The sequence below is a fragment of the Electrona antarctica genome (genome assembly GCF_951216825.1).
Source record: "Electrona antarctica genome assembly, chromosome: 22".
NCBI classification, from domain to species: domain Eukaryota; kingdom Metazoa; phylum Chordata; class Actinopteri; order Myctophiformes; family Myctophidae; genus Electrona; species Electrona antarctica.
In genome coordinates this window covers 23825624-23845290 of record NC_136805.1, presented here as the reverse complement: position 1 = coordinate 23845290, position 19667 = coordinate 23825624, and the positions used below count along the sequence as shown (strand labels likewise).

General features: G+C 43.3%; 1 protein-coding gene across 1 annotated transcript in view; it reads right to left on the bottom strand.

Moving 5' to 3' along the window:
• The window catches only part of itga3b (integrin, alpha 3b), a 42801-nt gene extending 24815 nt beyond the window's left edge, over window positions 1-17986 (bottom strand). Inside the window, exon 1 of the mRNA XM_079492701.1 lies at window positions 17621-17986. Coding sequence (XP_079348827.1) covers window positions 17621-17796 — 176 coding nt within the window. The 5' untranslated portion in view covers window positions 17797-17986. The remainder of the gene's footprint in view (window positions 1-17620) is intronic.
• Window positions 17987-19667: the final 1681 nt, after the last annotated feature.

Genomic DNA, 19667 nt, shown 5'->3' with positions numbered 1-19667 from the left:
ATCCCCTGCAAGCCTTCAAATCCCCCAAGGCTGCCCAGAACAAGTGCTCTGGCATGATATTATACCTCAGAAGCACAAAAATGTCCCAACCACAACTACATCATTTGAAACAATGGGGAGTAATTATCTCGATCTTCTCCCTGTCAATGGGCATTACTATGAATTACCTTGTCATGATGATTTAAGTTTATCTTGACATTTTTCAAATACTACTACATCAGAAGCACTCACTGGGTGGCTGGTGTAGCCGTCTGGGCCCCCTAGGCTGGTAACGGGTTCAATCAAGTCCCCATCCACAATGACCTTTGCTGCATGTCACCCCCCAACCCCCCCCCCCCCCCCCCCATCTCTCTCCCCATTTCCTGTCAGTCTACTGTTCATCTATCAATAAAGGCAGAAAAAGACCCAAATATTACATCGGGGGCACTAACAATGCACAGAAAATAAAGTGCTCCCTCACCTTCAAATATATTTTAGTATTTTAGTGAACGACAAATGACACACCTTCTGTGTACAACACTTGCAAGGTCGGAGTTACAGACTGTGGAAGCATTCAAATACTCTAGATGAGTTGCCTGGCTTAAAGGGATAGTTCAGATTTTTTTAATTTAAGCTGTATGAAATACATACATTAATATAGTGGTTGCAACTGTATTAATTGATTGCCTGAGTCCCATGGTGGGAGTTCTGCTCTGGTTTTGATGAAATATTAAGTAGTTCCGGTCATTTTGTGGGGGCCCCTGGGGCCCCCATTAATTTAAAAGTAAATTAATCCACAAAACTAACGTAATTTGTATTGTTGACCTATTTCTAAAATATTAGTGCAACTTTCGTTCATTTTTGACCCCTCTATCACACGGAACTATGTTTTTTGTTCCATATCACTACGACCAAAACATAGTTCCATATGATAGAGGGAGGGGTCAAAGTTGAATGAAAGTTGCGCTAATATTTTAGAAATAGGTCAACAATACAAATGACGCTAGTTTTGTGGATTCATTTACTTTTAATGCGTGGCACCAGTGCCCCCCACAAAATGACCGGAACTACTTAATATTCACCAAAACCAGAGCAGAACTCCCACCACAGGACTCAGGCAATCAATGAATACAGTTGCAAACACTATATTAATGGCAAGTATTTCATACAGCTTAAGTTAAAAACATCTGAACTATCCCTATAATAATGATGATGAACAGAAAGAGCCAAGATGGCCTCTCAGTCGCATCTATCTCAACGATAGGAAGGAAACGGCCATGACCCAGGTAATTACTTATCAATGGATCAATTCCACAGAGGGTTGGAGTAGCTGTAGGACTGACGAGGACATGCAGGACCTATGTGTGTACAGCTGGAGTGTCATCAGGACCTACTGCTGTGTATTATATGTAAGACAAATACACAGAGAAAGTGCACGCAGGCGTGCGTATGTGCGTGCGTGCGTGCGTGCGTGCGTGCGTGCGTGCGTGCGTGCGTGCGTGCACTGGAATATGGAATACATGTACACTACAGTGATGTGCATGTCTCTCTCTGCCAGTGTGTTAAATCAGACATCATGACCATGACCACCCAAAGTGTTATTCAACTGTTCACTCACACCAACTGACTCAAAACAAAGATTTAGACGGCTGGGAGAACAAGGCACCATTAGCATGGGGGATTATCCAGAGAGAGAGAGAGAGAGAGAGAGAGAGAGAGAGAGAGAGAGAGAGAGAGAGAGAGACAGAGAGAGAGAGACAGAGAGACAGAGAGACAGAGAGACAGAGAGAGAGAGAGAAATGTACTGAAATAGAAATAAAGAGTGGATAAATTCATTAAATTGACAAGCCAGTCTGAGAGAAAGAGACAGTGAGCCGGCTCTAAATGTCTTAGCAGCCCTTGAGAAACGGTCAAAGGAACGTTCTTCTCTCTGAACTTTGCACAGCGAGAAAAGTAAACAACGCTCGTACAAGCGAGAGCCCCAGACTAATTGTGTCACTGCAAACTGGACCAAGGAGTAGTGGACTGGATTAGAGTCCAGCACTAATCACTGCTGATGAGGACAAGCTCTCAGGCAGACTGCATATTTAAACCAGATTTATACTCTTGTAGTAGGACGGTGTCGCTGGCCCAAAATAACTGATCTAAATGCCAATGAGTTGTTCACTTGTCGAGCAGCTCTGTTTTGGCCATTAACGTGGCGGACTGTTTGACCGGATTCAGAAAACACTGTACTGCAAAGGTTCTTCAAAAGCACCAGTTCTTCATATAATATAATTATCTACTGTTCATGTAAATGCCTAAACCCCAAATGTAAACTGCTTGAGCACATGCCAGAGAGCAAAGGTGAGACAGGGTTTAGTCTCACCTGATTCGCAGGCGCTGCATAAGTTCTCTTAATGCTATATCGCTGGTGTGGAGACGCATGGGTCACCCATGTTTGTTGTGGCAATTCCAACAAAATGATGACACCAGGTTTTTGATAGACACTGTTTTTACAAGTGTCATAGACTCCAAATAGAATGACATTCTGTGAAAATAGGCAGCTTTAGCCGCTTTACAGCTCACAACTTTATATCTGTTGAATTGTGACGTGACATTTGGTGTAGTGGACCGAAGAGAATAAATGAGGTGGCCAAGGATAGGCTGAGGGCCATTTTCAGAAGTGGGGGTCTGCAGCCAAATACATACATAAAAATGTTTGAGAACTACTGATTGAGAAGGCATTCGTAGAGTCTGCCTCGGGTCTAAATGGGTTAAGAAAGAATCCTACTGTGTGGTTTTAATGCACCGCACAGAGCTCACTTATCAAAGCTGCTTGTGATAGCAAAGCCAACGAGGCCAAACAGAGCACGGCCCTGTCTTTCACACGCTGCTCCCTGCCTGCCCTTCATGTAACAATGTGTGCACTCCTACCGCCCTGCTCATCACCTTCTCATAAACACACTGTCAAGGAGCTTGTCTGTGTGTCTGTGCGTGCGTGCGTGCATGCGTGCGTGCGTGCGTGCGTGCGTGCGTGCGCGGGGGTGGCAATGGCGAGAAGTGAGGTGGAGGGAGAGGTGGAGGATGGGATGACAAGACAACCAGCAGCTGCATTCCAACTGCGGGGACATGTTGAAATTCGCCCCGCCAACGAGAGAGACAGAGAGAGAGAGGGAGAGAGAGAGAGAGACAGAGAGAGAGAGCATACACCGAGGCAGAGTTTAAGGTTGAACACTGCATTCTCTAGGTTTGGTGCCGGGAGGCGGGAGCCCTCAGTAGGGGATGAATACCGTTCATATGTACAGTATGTTGTTATGGTGATGATGAGAACATTGAGCACACACGATGAGTCACCCGAATGAATACCAATTTCATGCCTCATAAAGACTCTAATTAAACAAAGTATGAAAGGTCAAAAGAGGATCGAGAGAGAAGAAGAAGAGGAAAAGAGGAGAGGTACACTGTAAAGTTCTGAATAATGAGCAAGGATAAAATGGGAAAAGAGAGGTTGGAAAAGAGAACCACAACAGAAGTGGTTCTCAAAGAAGGGTCTAGGCCTTGAAGGGGTTCCAAATGGACCTTTACTGTAACAAGGAATATGGCCTTATGGGCGACCTTGACATTTTTTAAACGTTTGAGCACCACTGCACTACATCGATCAACAACTAGCCAGACCAAGGCCAGGAGAGAAAGGACGAGAAGGGAAAGCGACACTCCAAGGTCTTGTTTTGGTAAACAGTTGTCTGTCTGTCTGTCTGTCTGTCTGTCTGTCCTAACCAAGGCAGTGCAAGCAACCAGTCAATTCAAAATGAGTGAGCATAGCCACAATCTCTCTCTCATTCTCCCTTCCTCCTACCCAACTCTCACCAAGTAAAGCAAGCAAGTTACCTGGGAAAACCTCCTTAAAAACTCTGCTCTGCACAAACCTTGAATGAGGCCATACTCTTGCCTCTTTTTAGCGTGATGTTTGGTCTGAGCATACGTCTCGTATCTGATGGACTACTGCTGAGAGACAATGTGCAGAGCCAGTCAGTCGTGTCTGCAGGAGATGGCTGCCGAGCCTCATTCGCTGTGCAAGCATGTCTATATGGGCCCAGTCTAAACAGCAGGGCGATAAGACGCACAGCACAGGTCTGTAAGACAGACAATAGCACAGTAAATTCCTGAGTAAATTTAACTCAAGTGAAGAAAATGACCTGCAATTTACAGGCTGTAAGGGTCTGACAGACAACAGCACAGTACAACTCTGGACTGGAAGTCAGAAGTAAAGGCTGGAAACATGGAGAGAAAAAAGAGAAAGAGAATATACAACAAGAAACGTTATATACCGGTATTACTCAATTTGCTGACTATACATGTCTCATCATGTCTATGTATTGATTGCATAGGGCCTAAATGGAAGACCGCAAGGACTTCTTTGGTGCTATCCCTTTTGGACTGAGTGTTTGTACTCTGTTGCGGTTTTTACATGTATGTAAACTATTCAATCAATCAATCAAAACATGTAAGGTCAGATGTGCTGCCTATATAGCCTGGTTAATAAACCAGACCGAATCAGCCGTTGGCAAAAAAAAAATTGCCTGCCAGCGGATTAGGGTCTGGCGAGGCTCAGTAGCACGCCTCTTTCCTACAACCGAGAACAGGTCGGGCCAATCGGGACACGGTATGCAATATGGGCGGGCTTTGGTACAGTGACGTTCAATGCTTGAGACCTTTGACTGACAGTAGCTCTGACCAATTGCGTCAAAGAGAAAATGTTTGAACCCGCCCCCCGGGAAATGAAATCCAAGTGGAGCCAGCCCAGACTAATATACCGCGACAGTGTTGTGTGATATTAGTCTGGCTTATTAGCCAGGCTACTGCCTATACTCTTGTTCTTATGCGTTTATGTGCAAGCAAACGTGCCTCAATGCCTCAAGCATGTGCCTGAAATGTCAACCGTGACACTAGTGACTGATCACCTACCCAGATAAGGCTATGGGCAGCCTGTTCGTCACAGGGTGTGGCGGGCAAGCAGCCCTCGGGGTATGAAAAAGTGGAGCCATAACCTAGTTTATGAGGTCTTTGCAGGGCTACAGTGAGTTTCACTATCCAACTCCAAGGCGAAAAAACTCAGGACACACGCACGCGCACACACGCACGCACACGCACACGCGCACGCACGCACGCACACACACACACACACACACACACACACACTTTCAGTTACTGGCATTCATTATATTATATTATATATATATATTTGCATAATATGTTAATATATTTAAAATAAAACCATAGCACCACCATTAGCCTTTTCATGTCGCGCACCCCCTAGAAGGTTCTCGCGCACCACAGTTTGGGAACCACTGCCTTAAATAACATCTAATTCTAACCTTAAATGACCTATTTCTGTTTTCCATTAATAGTCTAGTAGCCAGCCCATAGAGCCCCGAGTACACCAAGGTTTTATGTTAGAAATGTTGAGTATGCGTCCCCAGCATGTAGAAACTGTCGTATGCTAATTTGCATATGTTGAGCAATTTTCATAATTGTGACCTATAGAAGGCAAAATATTCAAAATTTCCTCATGCTTTGTGTAGCATGTGACGTGTCAAACTAGGGGGTTTTCATGATGCTGAATCCATTCCAAGCATTAGTTTAGCAAAGAATCACTCATTGGGCTAAAAACGGCCATTGCCCACTTGTGCTGACATCATAGCATCCGGCAGTTTCCACATGCTGGGGACCCATACTGAACATTTATAACATAAAACATTGGTGTACTCAACATGTCCGGGTTCACATTCTGGCTACTAGACTGAGAGTCTGGAGACAGAGCCAATAGGACAAAAACAAACTCACACAGACACACACACACACACACACACAGACACACCTGTGCTACTTCCTTGCAGTACTTCACTACGGTATAATGAAATTATGTTATGGGCGAACCATATCGATTCCAGGAAATACATTGCCACTTGACCCGATTAGACCTGCTAAGCGAATAGATGGGGATAATATTGAATGTGGGGACTCAATTTTGCAGATTAAATTAAGCATTAGTACTAGAGGGGACAAGGGCCGGAATCCATTTATGCTGTTATAATGGAGTAATGACTACTCTGAAAGAAGATGGGGCACTGGCTAATATGTTAGAGATGGTGTGTAAGAAGAGATACAGGGTCTTCTGTCTGGTCTTCTACTACAGCTCTTGGACTGGAAGCACACGTGACCGGTCACACGTGATTGTGTATGTCTGTGTTGTGTGTCCATGACTCCATGAGCTACCCAACATTCATTCATGCCTTTCTCGTCTCAATACACACGTCTTTCAACAGCGCCATGCAATACCATAACTCATTGCGACACTATCATGAACTCACTTCACTGTATTTTCAGCAAACACCAAACTGTAGCTTTCACAAAAGAATGCGTGGTCCGTGAGCACACGCGCGCGCGCACACACACACACACACACGCACACGCAGACACACACACAGACATGTCCGCGCACGCATGCACACGCACGCACACGCACGCACACACACACACACATGGCTATCAGGCTATTTACCATTAACACGCCTAGTTGTTAACACATTCACTTTGTGTGTACCCACACATAGCTAGCAGATGAGTCCTGTGTGACGAGGGTCTGTGTGGTAAATCAACCTGCTGCTTGCGGACAAAGACACGCTCACAATATGACTCACAACACCTGCTGCCACAGTAATATCCGCAGTGTAACTCTCTCAACTGGACTGGTCAGGCAGGAGGTTGTGTGTGTGTCACTCAGAACCCTTATGAACCCTTCTTTTCTTTTTTTTAAGATATTTTTTAGGCTTTTTGCCTTTATTGATAGTTATACAGTAGGTTGACAGGAAACGGGGAGAGAGATGGGTCATCAGGATCCGGACTCGAACCCGCGGCACACTGTATTACCAGCCTAGGTGCCCGGACCTAAGTGTACAGACTGAATAGCATAGTACAGCCTAATGCAGCACAGGGCTAAGAGGCTATACTACTGTAGCTGCTTAACCAGATCCATAGATAAGTAATGCTAAGGATGCTAAGGATATGCATTATGCAAACGTTCATTTTTCATAGAAGATGCATTGCTTCTTCAAATTCATATTGAGCAAATGCCCGGAGGCCCGGCCATGAATTGATGACTTCCTCTTCCATGTTTGACATGGAAGCACAGCATTGCTTAGCCCCGTAATGGCACTTCAGAGTGATCATATCTACTCTGCTCTCTAGAGAGCAGAGATGATATGAGCGCTCCGAAGTACCGTCACAAGGCTTAGCATTTCTATGTAAATGTCCTTATACTTTCAAGTGTGTACCATTCATTACCATTAGTTATAATCCTTCCTTATCAAAGCTGAATGAGCACCAAATGAAAGGTGGTTTGTGGTGAACCATGGGCACACTTACCTACCATTTGTAGGCAATTCCGATGCTAATTTGTGGCTAAGCAATTTTTTCACTGACATTGATACATTGACACATAGGCCTACTGTAGCTACTGTACATGTTTTATCCTGTCATTCACAAAACAAAACACATTCACATTCCCGCCGTTGAGCTGATGCATGAAACTGAAAGTGGGTGGCTGTGTGCAATTTTACACAAGACATTAGTTCGACAACACCGTCGCTAGATCTAGACATGCGCTGCCGGTTACAACAAACCCGTGTTGCGGGTTAAAACTCACACGTGGCTCGCGACTTGCGCGACAGGTTAAAAGTAACCCGTGGCAGGTTAAAACTAACCCATGGCTTCAGACATGCGTGGCAGGTTACAACTAACCCGTGGCTTCCTGTGAGATTAGGTTTAAGGTTGGGTTTTGGGCAGGGTGACTCATAACTGTAGGCCTGCTAGTACTTATGCACCCAAAGCACAAGTGGCAGAAGTAAGTAAGTAGTAAGCCTGCGGCACTGCTAGGAAGAAAATGTAAAGGAGTAGTGTTGCTCCGATATATATCTGATTAATAATAAAATAGGCCACTTTTTTGCATTGACTATGCATCAGCTGATAACATTAAAATGCTCGTCTGCTCGAGTCGATAGTATAAGTAGGCTATAGTTAAAATAATGTCTATAAATCTATAGCTTCCTTCTTGGTTATGTGAAATAAAATTACCATTATACTTAAAAAAACATATATTCTGCCTTTCATTACACTTGGCAAGATGAGAGTTCTTGCCAAGTATCCTGAATGGCCCATCCATCATTTTCAATATGTAAAAGACAAGGCCTATGACGAAGATGACCAAAAAAAAGCACACAACAGAGAAGTATAAAGAGGGGATATTACACTACAGACTACATTATACAACACGGATGCCGCTGAACTCAAAACATCTACATTTCAGCTACCTTTCTTCAGGCTTGAAGTAATGAGCTAAAGGCGAGAGAGAGAGAGAGAGAGAGAGAGAGAGAGAGAGAGAGAGAGAGATATTTTGTTTGCTTTGCCCTCTCTCTTCTCCCAGCATTCTCTCCTGTGGAGAGTCGCTTTCACGTTGTGGCGCTGCTCAAACACTGTAGCGGTTTTCACAATGATGTCAGACATTTCAGACAGCAAACCGGGAAACAGAAAAGAGAAATGCAGACATCAATAAGATGAATGGTAATTCAGTCTCTGGGGGAGATTGTTTGGTTGACAGAGGAAATGAAGCAAGGGCTGCTTGATTTCAACCAGATACTGTGTATCACAAGGGGAAATGACGTGGAACGGTGCCATTTCTTTTTTTCCAATACCATCCAACATCAGCCTGCACCTGCACCTGCCCTTCGCGCGCACACGCACACACGCACACACACACACACACACCAAAATCCTCAGTGTTTTGTGTTTTTTTCCTTTTTACTCTGAGAGTGTATAAACTGATCCAGAAATGAGTGTACAATGTTTTACATTTACTGGTTATTTTGGGTCCATTTTTACTATCTCAGCGTTAGATTAACACTAAGGATTATCCTGTACACAGAATACAAACTCTGGGGTATCTCGACTAGACAAACATCCTGTTTGCAGCCCACCATCTGCCACCAGTGACAAGAGAGCAAACTCATTTAGAGCCTGTGTGACAGACTGGATGTGGTAGGTCACCACATGATAGCACACTACATTAAATGTGTTCATTCAACTCTTGGCAGTTAAAAATGGATACATTAACACTGATGAGGTTATTGAGTGATAAACTAGCCGAATATGCTTTGTTGTATGATAGCGTCGAAGACCAAAAATGGCCAATCTACATAAGCTCACAACACATCAGTATGTAGTTTGTTGGTAATGCTGTGTCACACATATGGCATAAACATTTTAAGTCAAGTGGATGGGAGAGTTCACACCAACTAATAAAAATACAATGCTGGTGGCCCGGGCGGCTGGCGTAGCTTTCTGTGCACCTAGACTGGTAAACTCAAACCCGCGTGTTGCGGGTTCGATTCCCGATCCCGACAACCTCTGCTGTGTGTCACCCCTCATCTCTCTAACTGTTTCCTGTCAGCCTACTTTCAATCAATCAATCAATCAATAAAAGAGGCTGCCTGAACCCCCCCTCCCCAAATAATGGTGAACGATATAGTTATAGTTCTCTGTGTAAATGGCCCTTAAGACCAAAATATTTGGACACGTGGTACGTGAGTATATATGCACAAGCATGCACACATGCACGCACAGCTGCTCTGTGTCTCGTTCCACATCTCTGGGTGCCCCAGGCCCCCAGCAGCTCCCTAATCTTTACAAGGCAACAAAATCAGTGGAACCCCATGTTGAGCAAACCAACCCAGTGCACTTATACGCCACAGTCCACACACTTCCCTCGTAGAGCCATAAAATAGTGGAATTTACAATGCCCTGACATGATCTCATGCATTTTGACCCTTCTTGTTGCTACAGTGCAGTATGGGGAAAGGGTGGGGTGCAGGTGGGTCTGGTTTAGTGTGGCTATAGGCGCTGACAGCTGACATTCTGCTGACGACTTTAAACAATGCGAGTATTTTTGGAAGGTACCATATTTTGTACTTTAACAAGTCTCTCTTCAGCCTGTGGAGTGGACGCCCTGCTGCTATTATTAACACGGTTTGAACAATGTCCTGTTACAACCCACTGAAGCAGACAATTTCTCGTTATTGTCTTATCTACTTCATCTGTCTCTCTTTTACTATCAGTGTCGGTTTTAGGCTGTGCACTCTTGACATAGAATACTGTCACTTATAATGGGGAAAACACCACAAAGCTACCTCATATGCCCTTTTAAGGATAAAAAGACACGCATACCAAGTGTAAACCAATACCTCTGTGTTGCATGTCCTTAAAAGATGAAAAATGACATGCAGAGGCTGAAAGGTATTGAAGCATGTAGCTTCAATACCCGCCCCAATAAGCCCTGAGGTGCAACCAAACTAGCTTCTTTTGCATGCTGTTTCTGTGCATTTGTACAACTGGGCAGTTGGGGGGCACAAAAGCATCCAGTCCAGGTTTGTTGAGATAGAACCGTCTTCACCGCGGGTACTTCCCAGTGAAAGCCCTGCCAGAGGGACTGTCCTCTGTAGGAGTCAGCAGGGTGCCTGTCCTTCGTGCTGTGCTTCATTTCAACATGTTATTAGAACCTGCCATTCATTCCACTGCTACAACAGGCAAGTATGTTATGCCATCACCATCTGATTGATTGGATACAGGCAATAATAAATGCCAAACAGATTATGGTCAATCACCATGGATATAAAATTGAGTTTTATAGTACAAACTATATGAAAAGGCCTTGGGATATTCATTGCATTTAGAGTTGCAACTATTGATTGTGTTCTTAATAATTATATCGATTACTTTTTCAATTACTCAAATCATTCATTTTTTTATATTGAATTTGAATAGATCATTTATAGTTTAATCAATTAGGATGATTAAGCTTTGTTGTTGTACAACAGTGTCACACAAAAAATATAATAGTGACTAACAAAGAACACATTCTTAGGGAGAGGACAATTTATTTTTTGACATACCCAGACAGTTGAGTCATAAGAAGCAATATCACAAGCCCTTCAAGGAACTGACAAAATATATTGAGTCATTCATATCATTCTCAGTGGAGTGAAGTCAGGTGTGCCTTGGGATTTTATAATAATCACACATTATTACTACAGTGTATACAACTATATGAAAGAAAACAGCGTAATAGAAAGAATGTGGTATAGAGACTATCTTTTGCAAGGATATGAATACAGGACAGGTGTAGCTTGAAATGTTAACTTTTCCTTTAGCATGACTTGTGAACAGAAAATGGGGAAACCACTTTTCTAGATAAGAAGGCTTAACCCATTTAGACCTGAGGCCGATTCCAAAAAATAACACCTTCTAAATCTGACCTAAGTTTTTTTTTAAACTTCAAATATGTATTAAAAAATTACTAAAATATGTTTCTAAATATACTGTACATACTACATACATAGCAACAACAACCCAAAAATGGGTTCCAGTCTCGAAAGGTAAAAACCCCAAAACGGGTTCCCGTCCGAGGAAATGAGCTGAGCATTTCTTCATTTTTCCAAATTTTGTCAACAAATAAGTGTTATTAACAGGGAGCGATAGTTTACCTCAGCTGACGCTTTGCAGCATCAATATAGTAAGAGGAGAAACTAGCCTAATTTAGTGACAACAGCAATCAATATGACTTAAATCTAGTTAGCACCAGTACAGCTACAGCAACTGCCAGAGTCTCTGCACGAGTGCAAAGCAGGGCAGAATCTTAACATGCATAAAATGACCATTGTAATTGAAATGAGTCTCCTTTAGTTTTTACTCATCAGTGCTCCCTTTGATTGTAATGTTTCCATCAGGGTATAATGGACAGTGCAGGACTCTTATCACAGTCTTGTCATTTTGCCATGACATTCATGCTTTGATGGACCATCTTCAAAGACAACGACCACTACCATCTCTATGACGGAATGTTGGACCACAGCCAAGGTCATCCATCCTTCTCATTTGCACTAAGTTGTACTCTAGTTCATATGACAAACATTAGTTCACTCAGTTATAGTGCAAAATGGCCTTTCATGGGCATAATTCCTGACTGTCAGATGGACATTCACCTCAAAATGTTTGTGTTGAAGATTTAGAAAACATATTTGTACAACGAATAGTGAAAATAGACAACCTACAAGCTCATAGGTTTGCTATTTTTTAATTTAGAAAGGTTGTGGACAATGATTTGGTTTTTTTTCTGGCAGTTTTTGCAAATTTCTGCCTAGAATGACATGCCCAAAATAGGGATGTCAGGTTTAAAGTTTTGTTTACGCACGCAGAAAAAGAATGAGTATGTGCCTTGTATACATGTTCTGTACATGTTCCAACAGAATGCTGTATTCGGCTGTGTGTGCATGTCTATAAAATCCCAACCACCACTCAAATCTCCAACTTGCAGGAGAAGGGAAGGCCCCGTCAAATTAAATGGCTGAGTTTCACATCCTCAGGCCATAGCTTTCAGACAGAGGAGATGGTTGAAGAAGGAGCAGTACTGCTTTCCGTAATGCTATATATGGATTTGGGAGGTAAAAAGAAAATCACCAGTAGGTTATTATTCAACACCTTTACAATATTCCCATTACCAAATTCCTTTTTTCCCAAATTAGTTTTAGTTATTGAAAATGTTTCAAATTGCACCACGGTGCCCTTAGTATGCAATTTCCAACCCAGTTCCATGCTGAATGCTCTCCGCACCTTTCCTCTAACCTTAGCACCAATGCCTAAGAGGACAGAGGAATCTCTATACCAAATATCAAATGTAAAAATAGCAGATCTACAAGTGTCCTGTTGTGAGCTTCTAGATTTTTTTTCTTTTTTTCGCTAAATGTTTGCCCATTGTTGCCAAATATGACCTTCCCAGAAATAGTCACACTAGAGTTCATAGTAGTTATGGCCTTATTATTGGTCAAGTGTTCATAACTCTATATTGATGATGCCTGATTGATGGCTGAGTGTACTTGTCTGCACTTGTTCACGCCTCCACTCTGGAGTGTATTTGGATTGTGTCATTCCAACCTCCACATGTTCTGAAGGAGGTCTTGACTTGTACTAAGCCAATAAATTGATTGTGTTTGCATTACGTGATGCCTGGAGTCTTTACTATGAAATAAAATAAATAAAACCAAATATTTGTACGTCAGAGGACATGACTCTCTTAAAACCTTGACTTTCTTGTTGAGAAATTGCAGATTAAGCTTGCCCACCTCATGAGAGTCTCTTTGGATTGAAAGTTGGAGTTGTGTGTGTGTGTCTCGCCTGAATTCTCCCTAAACTCCTCATTTTCTGCTTGTCCTGTCCCAACCTGCAACCTGGATGGTCTGAGTGTGCAGAGAAGGGTGAAACATTCCAGGCATACCACAGGGTCAGGGGCCTGGAAGAGCCAATAGATGCCCAGCTGACAGCCTGGTCCCTCCTCCCTGCTCCAATAGAGAACAAAAAAGGCCCTCAGAAGGGGCGGGGGGTCTCAGAGACCTTACATGGTTCATAGGAGGGAAAAGGGATGAAGAGAGGAGAGATGAATGCCCTGTACAAATTGGCCTCAGGTAGACGCCGGATGAGCAAGGTGCAGCTCTTCCCAACAATATGCACTGTTTGTCTGTTTCATAATTGCCAGTGGCCCCCCCATTCCAAAAACAGTGTTTAGTGAAATACATTTTTTCACATCACTTCAACTGAGTCAAGATACACTTCTGGCAAAAGCCAAATTGGATAATTGTCTACGACTTAAGAGGGTTAGAAAAGGAAAAAGAAGGCATGGTTTTGTTTTATTGCACTGGGAACCCACTGTCTCAAGTTCTTTTATCCTAATGTCTGGCTGACTCATCATGCATGCGCATGAGTCCCCACTTTAAACACTGCACATGTCAGTACTGGTTTATATTCCCAGTTCTCACATTTCTCAAATATTCACACCCTCTGAAAATAAGAGAAATGTGTGTAATGAAGAGCTTTGCGGCTAGCCCTTGCTGTGGTGAAACGAGACAGATCCCGGAGTTACGAGAGAACCAAAACAACACAGATCACGCAGGCAATTGCTGTAAAATACTCACACTCTTTTCTCAGCACAGTCAATAATGGATAGTAGGTCTCATAAGCCTGTTGGCCTGCTGGGAGACATTATGTTAAGTGAACGTGTGATTCAATTGACTTAACTTTAAGAGAAGTGATCACTTCTGACAAATGGCCAGGCACTCCGTACTGTACTGTACTACTCCGTACTGTACTGTACAAAAAGTGGTGCATTTATATAGCGCCTTTATCCACAGCGCTTTACAGAGATTGTGCATTACATTCACCCATTCACACTAGTGATGCACGGGTCGACCTGTAACCCGTGGGTCGGATCAGAGCAGGTCAAGAAATGTTAACTCTTTGGTCGGGGCGGGTTGAGGCGGGTCAAATAGTATACACAAGTTGAACTGTAACCCACGGGTCAACCCGTGGATTGAGTAAAGAAATGCCGACTTTTTTGGTGGGGCAGGTCAAATCATCATGAATGCGAGCATTCTTTTTTTCCCCCAAGATTAGCATCACTAATATTCACAAACACACATTCACACACCGAAGGCACCAACCTGCACATCGGGAGCAATTAGGGGTTCAGAGTCTTGCTCAAGGACACTTCGACACTGACTCTAACTCTGACACCTCCTATCTGGTCACTCTACCCCTGAGCCACTGCCGCCCTGTACTACTCCGTATTGTACTATGTGTGTGTGTGTGTGTGTGTGTGTGTGTGTGTGTGTGTGTGTGTGTGTGTGTGTGTGTGTGTGTGTGTGTGTGTGGCGCTGCTCAACAGTGCCATTCAGTGGTATTAGCGTGGTGTTTCAGCTGTCCTTACTCAGACAGACACAGAGACACACATACATACATACTGTACGGACACACATTGCTGCATATAGGAGTGGCTAGCACCACTCAAAAATACTGAAGACAGACATTTTCCACTACACTCAAACAAAATTGATTTTTACAGCATACTATAGGCAATATTCCATAGTAAAATGAGAAGTCTTGGCTTGTGACTGATAGGAGCAAGAGATGCTAATGGAAAGTGCATCTCTACACTCTTCCTTTTACAGGACCGATGGGTCCCCAGGCCTCTAGCCTCTTTACCACGGCCATGTGGTCCCCCTTCTAAGGTTGCAGTCTACAAACGGTGACACCATCCCTTCGGGGACGGTTCCCAGGATAGGCCATCGATCATGTGTCAGCAGGACACCACCACTATCCCTTCCACCAGTTGGGGAAATCTAAAGCCACATGAATATGCCACTTTGCAGAGATAATGGCTGCTAAGTCTAATATGTGCTCCAAGATAAAGAAAGTTTATTAAGAAGTCACTGGTCATCGCTTCCTCTAGCAACAACATTCAGGAAGTAGGGAGGCTGGCTTTGCACTCTTTCCTGCGTAACTCTTCAAAGCATTTACTGGTGATAGGGCCACTTTCATCAAGGAAACAAATAAGGGAGGCAGGCAGCTAAATGACAACACTGTGGGATCACGGATGGGGAAGGATGAGGACACCACTTTAATTGGCTAAAGGAAATCCTAGACTGACATAATTTGGAAGACCAGGAAGGCTTCTAACATAATACAAGTCTGAACATTAATCATCTCATCGCCCTTTAAAATAGCATTAGAATAAAGGTCTACTTCTATGTAAAGCTTTGCTACCAGTGTTATTATTTTATTCATTATAACATGATGATTAAAAAAAAGAGGGAAATACTTTTATATGGAAAGGAAAACCGAGGTCAAAATCAAAACATGATGTGCCGGAAAGGCCAAAAAACCCAGAAGGGCTTGTCGAGTGGCCTTCCTAAAAGCTATCATTAACCTTAAACGAAGGCGTCAATGTGTTACCTATATGGGTGAGCAGTTATACATTTACTGTAGGTAAGAACAACCTGGAAGTGTTACGAATGCAAACCAATGGAATGGAGTCACTTATTTGTGAAACACAAATCCAGTTCTGTCACAGTTGAAGGCAATAGCCTCAGGACACATGGAATAGAAAGTAGAATAGGCTACAGCACGTCACACAGCTTTCTATTGCATTCCTGGTGGCTGTAGAACACAGAACAGAATGTGTACTTACTAGTACTAGTTGTTTGTATATGATGTATGAATGCGTTACATTTGTATTCTATTTTGATGAATTGACATATGGACCACATAATGTAAATAAGTCCCCAGGACATTTGTGTTATCCTTTTAGCCTAAATGTCTTACTGTACCTCCATGCTGTTTACATTTATGCATAATACAGTAACTAATCAATCAATCAATACAAAGGTAGCACAGATTGATGCAATAGGAGGGCATTACGGCATGATTGTATAACTCTAAAATGAAACATTTTATTTTTGTATGGGTAGAGTGGCATATTTCCCTCATGCTGTAGCAGCCCTGCTTGAAGATATCTTTTCTTATGGGTATATGATTCCTTTTACTGCCTGCACCACAGACTATCTGCAGGGTCTCATCTGACTGGCCCACCTGTGAAACCTGCAGCAATGACAAATGACAGTCCCCTAGGCATGTAAACCCACCCTCATAAGCCTGCCCTTGAGTCATGTATAACTTAAAAGTTTTTGGTACTTGTTTGCTGTAAGTGTGATAATAGAATGGTCATTAGCTTATATTATTGCTGTCTGAAGCCAGTATTTATACATACAGTAGGCTAATAAATAGTCAAAGCAATAAATAAACTAATAGGCAAACAGAATGTTGTTAAATAAACTATAAGGGGGGACATATGAGGACATAGGCCTATAAGTCAAATTAAAGCACACATAGTCTACTCTACACTATACCCAACTGCAATTAGTTGTCACCAAAGTATTTATTATCAATAAAAACTAAGGTTTGACAACAGGGTGTTGATCATGATTCATGGCTGTTCGGCTCACTGCGTGACTACAATTCATCTATTCATTTTCAACTCCAGCAACACAGGTAACGACTTCCGCACACTGAGAGCAGCCTACGTAGACGAATCCTGTTTCAAGGACTGCGCACACTTGCAAGCCATTGTCAAGGACGGAGCGGACAGATGTCTCTCATGTCTGTCTCTACCAGCTGTAGCTCGACATGCTGTGATTCATAAGAATAGGTTTTTTATAATGCAAATCATTAGATCATATATGGTAATTGGCAATATGGTCAGGACAAGGACAGGTTCGTTCGGTACAGTAGCCCCATACTGCTGCCCCACTGTGCAGTAACAGCCTAACAGGTGGCTCTGAGGAAAACGTTGATGTAGGTCCGTCTATCGAAATATTCATTTAAAAAGTGGAAACTGAGCGCAAGACAAACTGCAAAACACATTCCATGTAGGTAGGCTAAATGAATGGACAGGTGTTGACAATGTGTCATCGCCGTGTGCAGGTGCAAATGCATTTCAGTTGCTGTAATAATTAACTTTTCTGTAGCCTATAGGTTCCTCGCGTTGTCAAGTGTAAAAGAAAGCCATATTTGTCTGTTTATAATTTTAAGCTGCCTATATAGTGTACCTTGTTGCGTTGCATATTAAGCCAACATCTTTAACCGTTAACTGACAACAAAGTGGGACATGGCTGAACAAGCGGGACAAGTAAGGCTGAGATCACCTGATGCACTGGTAACTTACAGGTATTTGGGTCCCTTCGTCTGTTTATGCAGGGCGACCGAGAGTCCAAAGAAACTTCCCTTCGTCTTCCCTTCTTTGATCACCGGGAACCGCACGTCAATATTAAATCCACTGCAGACCTGAGTCCCGAAAGAGACCGTCAAGAAGAATCCAAATAGCAACATCCTTCGTGCCATGTTGGAGATTTTAGTTGCCTTCCCGACGCTCGGGGGGTCTGTGTGAGCTCCGCCGTGGCGCCGTCTCCCTCACTGCGGTCCAACAGGTAGACTTCACAATAAGCACCCCATTGAAACGTTAGAACGACCTTCCCCTCTCGCACTCTGTAGTGTAGTGTAGTGGTACTGCCTGTGCCTGTAGGTGTCGGTGCATGCCTCATGCTCTGTCTGTGGTGCTGCTGTCCCCCGGCCGATCCCCCCTGCCCTGTCCCTCTCTCTACTACACGCCCACACGAACAAGTGAAGTGGAGCTTCACAGGCTGCATTCAATAAAAAACCATGTCGCCTGAAGCCCGATTTTCGGCGACTGACAGACACCGACACGGTTGTCGAGCACTTTCGCCAGGAAAGCTGCTATTAAGGTGTGGGAGTTGGATAAAAAATGGCGAAACATTCTCATTGCAACAATGTTTCATTGTACTGAGGTAGGCTACAAAGTGAACATGATTGCACCTTACTGTGCAACTATAACAATATGTTTCATTGTAACAACTAATGTACAAAGTAATTATATGCTGTATAGCTCTGGATGGATTCAGAAGTTGTTGCATCCTTCAGTCCAACATTTTAAAAAATATATATCGTTTAATTTCAGACATTTTATTTCAGTAGAGCCTGCAGGTAACTTGCCAGGATACTTGGAATGCATGGGACTGTGTGCATTGCAGTAGGTTATTTTGCTCTTTCTAAATGAGTATATTGGCAGTGGCCTTGTGAGCCTCCTGACTCACACTCCTCAGGGCCAGCGTATTTGTTCTCAGCGTGCTCACATGAGCATTCCAATAAGAGCCACCGTCTACATCGCTCTATTGCGTGTCACTTAAATTTCTGGCCTCCAATGGGTAGTTCATTAAACCCTTAATCCCCTTAGAGAGGTCAACGAATGGGCCAAAGAGGTTTTTAAAAGTGTCCCCATCCCTTGCACCCTTCCCCCAATTACCCTTCTTGAAGTCTACCCTAGGGACCCCATGGTGTTGAGGGACTGTGCCTCACTGCGTTATCCCTCACTTTGCTCATATCTTCGCCACAATGCGTGACCTTTCAACAGGTTGTCTTCTCCTGGATGAAATCTCATGCCATGTAGCCACTAGCCAGGGATAATGTGGTTAACACCCCCCTTCACCCACCCACCCAAGAATGCTTCAACTATGCTATCTCTCTAATCTCTATATCAGTTTTCCTACTGTCAGTCCCAAGAAAGACAAAATACTAAAGGGATTGGATGGACCTCTACTTTGACCTCCTCCAGCTGTAGAGTCGAGCTCCCACTCTGCTTCTCCTCACAGTCTGGGAGTTCCTCTTGCTTCCTAAAGTAATCCCTCTGCTGCCCCCAATGAAATAATGAACGCCCTTTGGAGATACTACTTTACCATGCACATTCCACAGGTTGACAACCAGAGCTCTCCTTTTGTTCAGAGATATGTCCCCTTAGCTATTCGTAAGATACAGAGATAGTGCGGCCGAGTTGGTTAAACTATGTTGTTTACATTTAGAGAGAATAGTGGCTTTAGAAGCTCACAACACGTCAATGCATTGTGAGCTTGTAGATCGGCTATTTTTGTTAGTTTAGGTAGGGCAAAAACAGGAGGGGGGCCTAGTATAGACTAATCGGAATGTTCACCCCAAAACACACTCGTCCCCATTTCTTTCACGGATTGCGCGCCCACTGGTTCTTGTATTCTTGTATTCGTTTTACTGAGATTAGGACTAAGTTTAGGGTTTACTAAGATCTTACTGAGGTTAAGTTTCGGTATACGGTTAGATTTAGGCATAGTTTTACTGAGGTTACGTTTAAGAATACCTGGGGCGCCCGCTGGCCAAGTGGTCCAGGT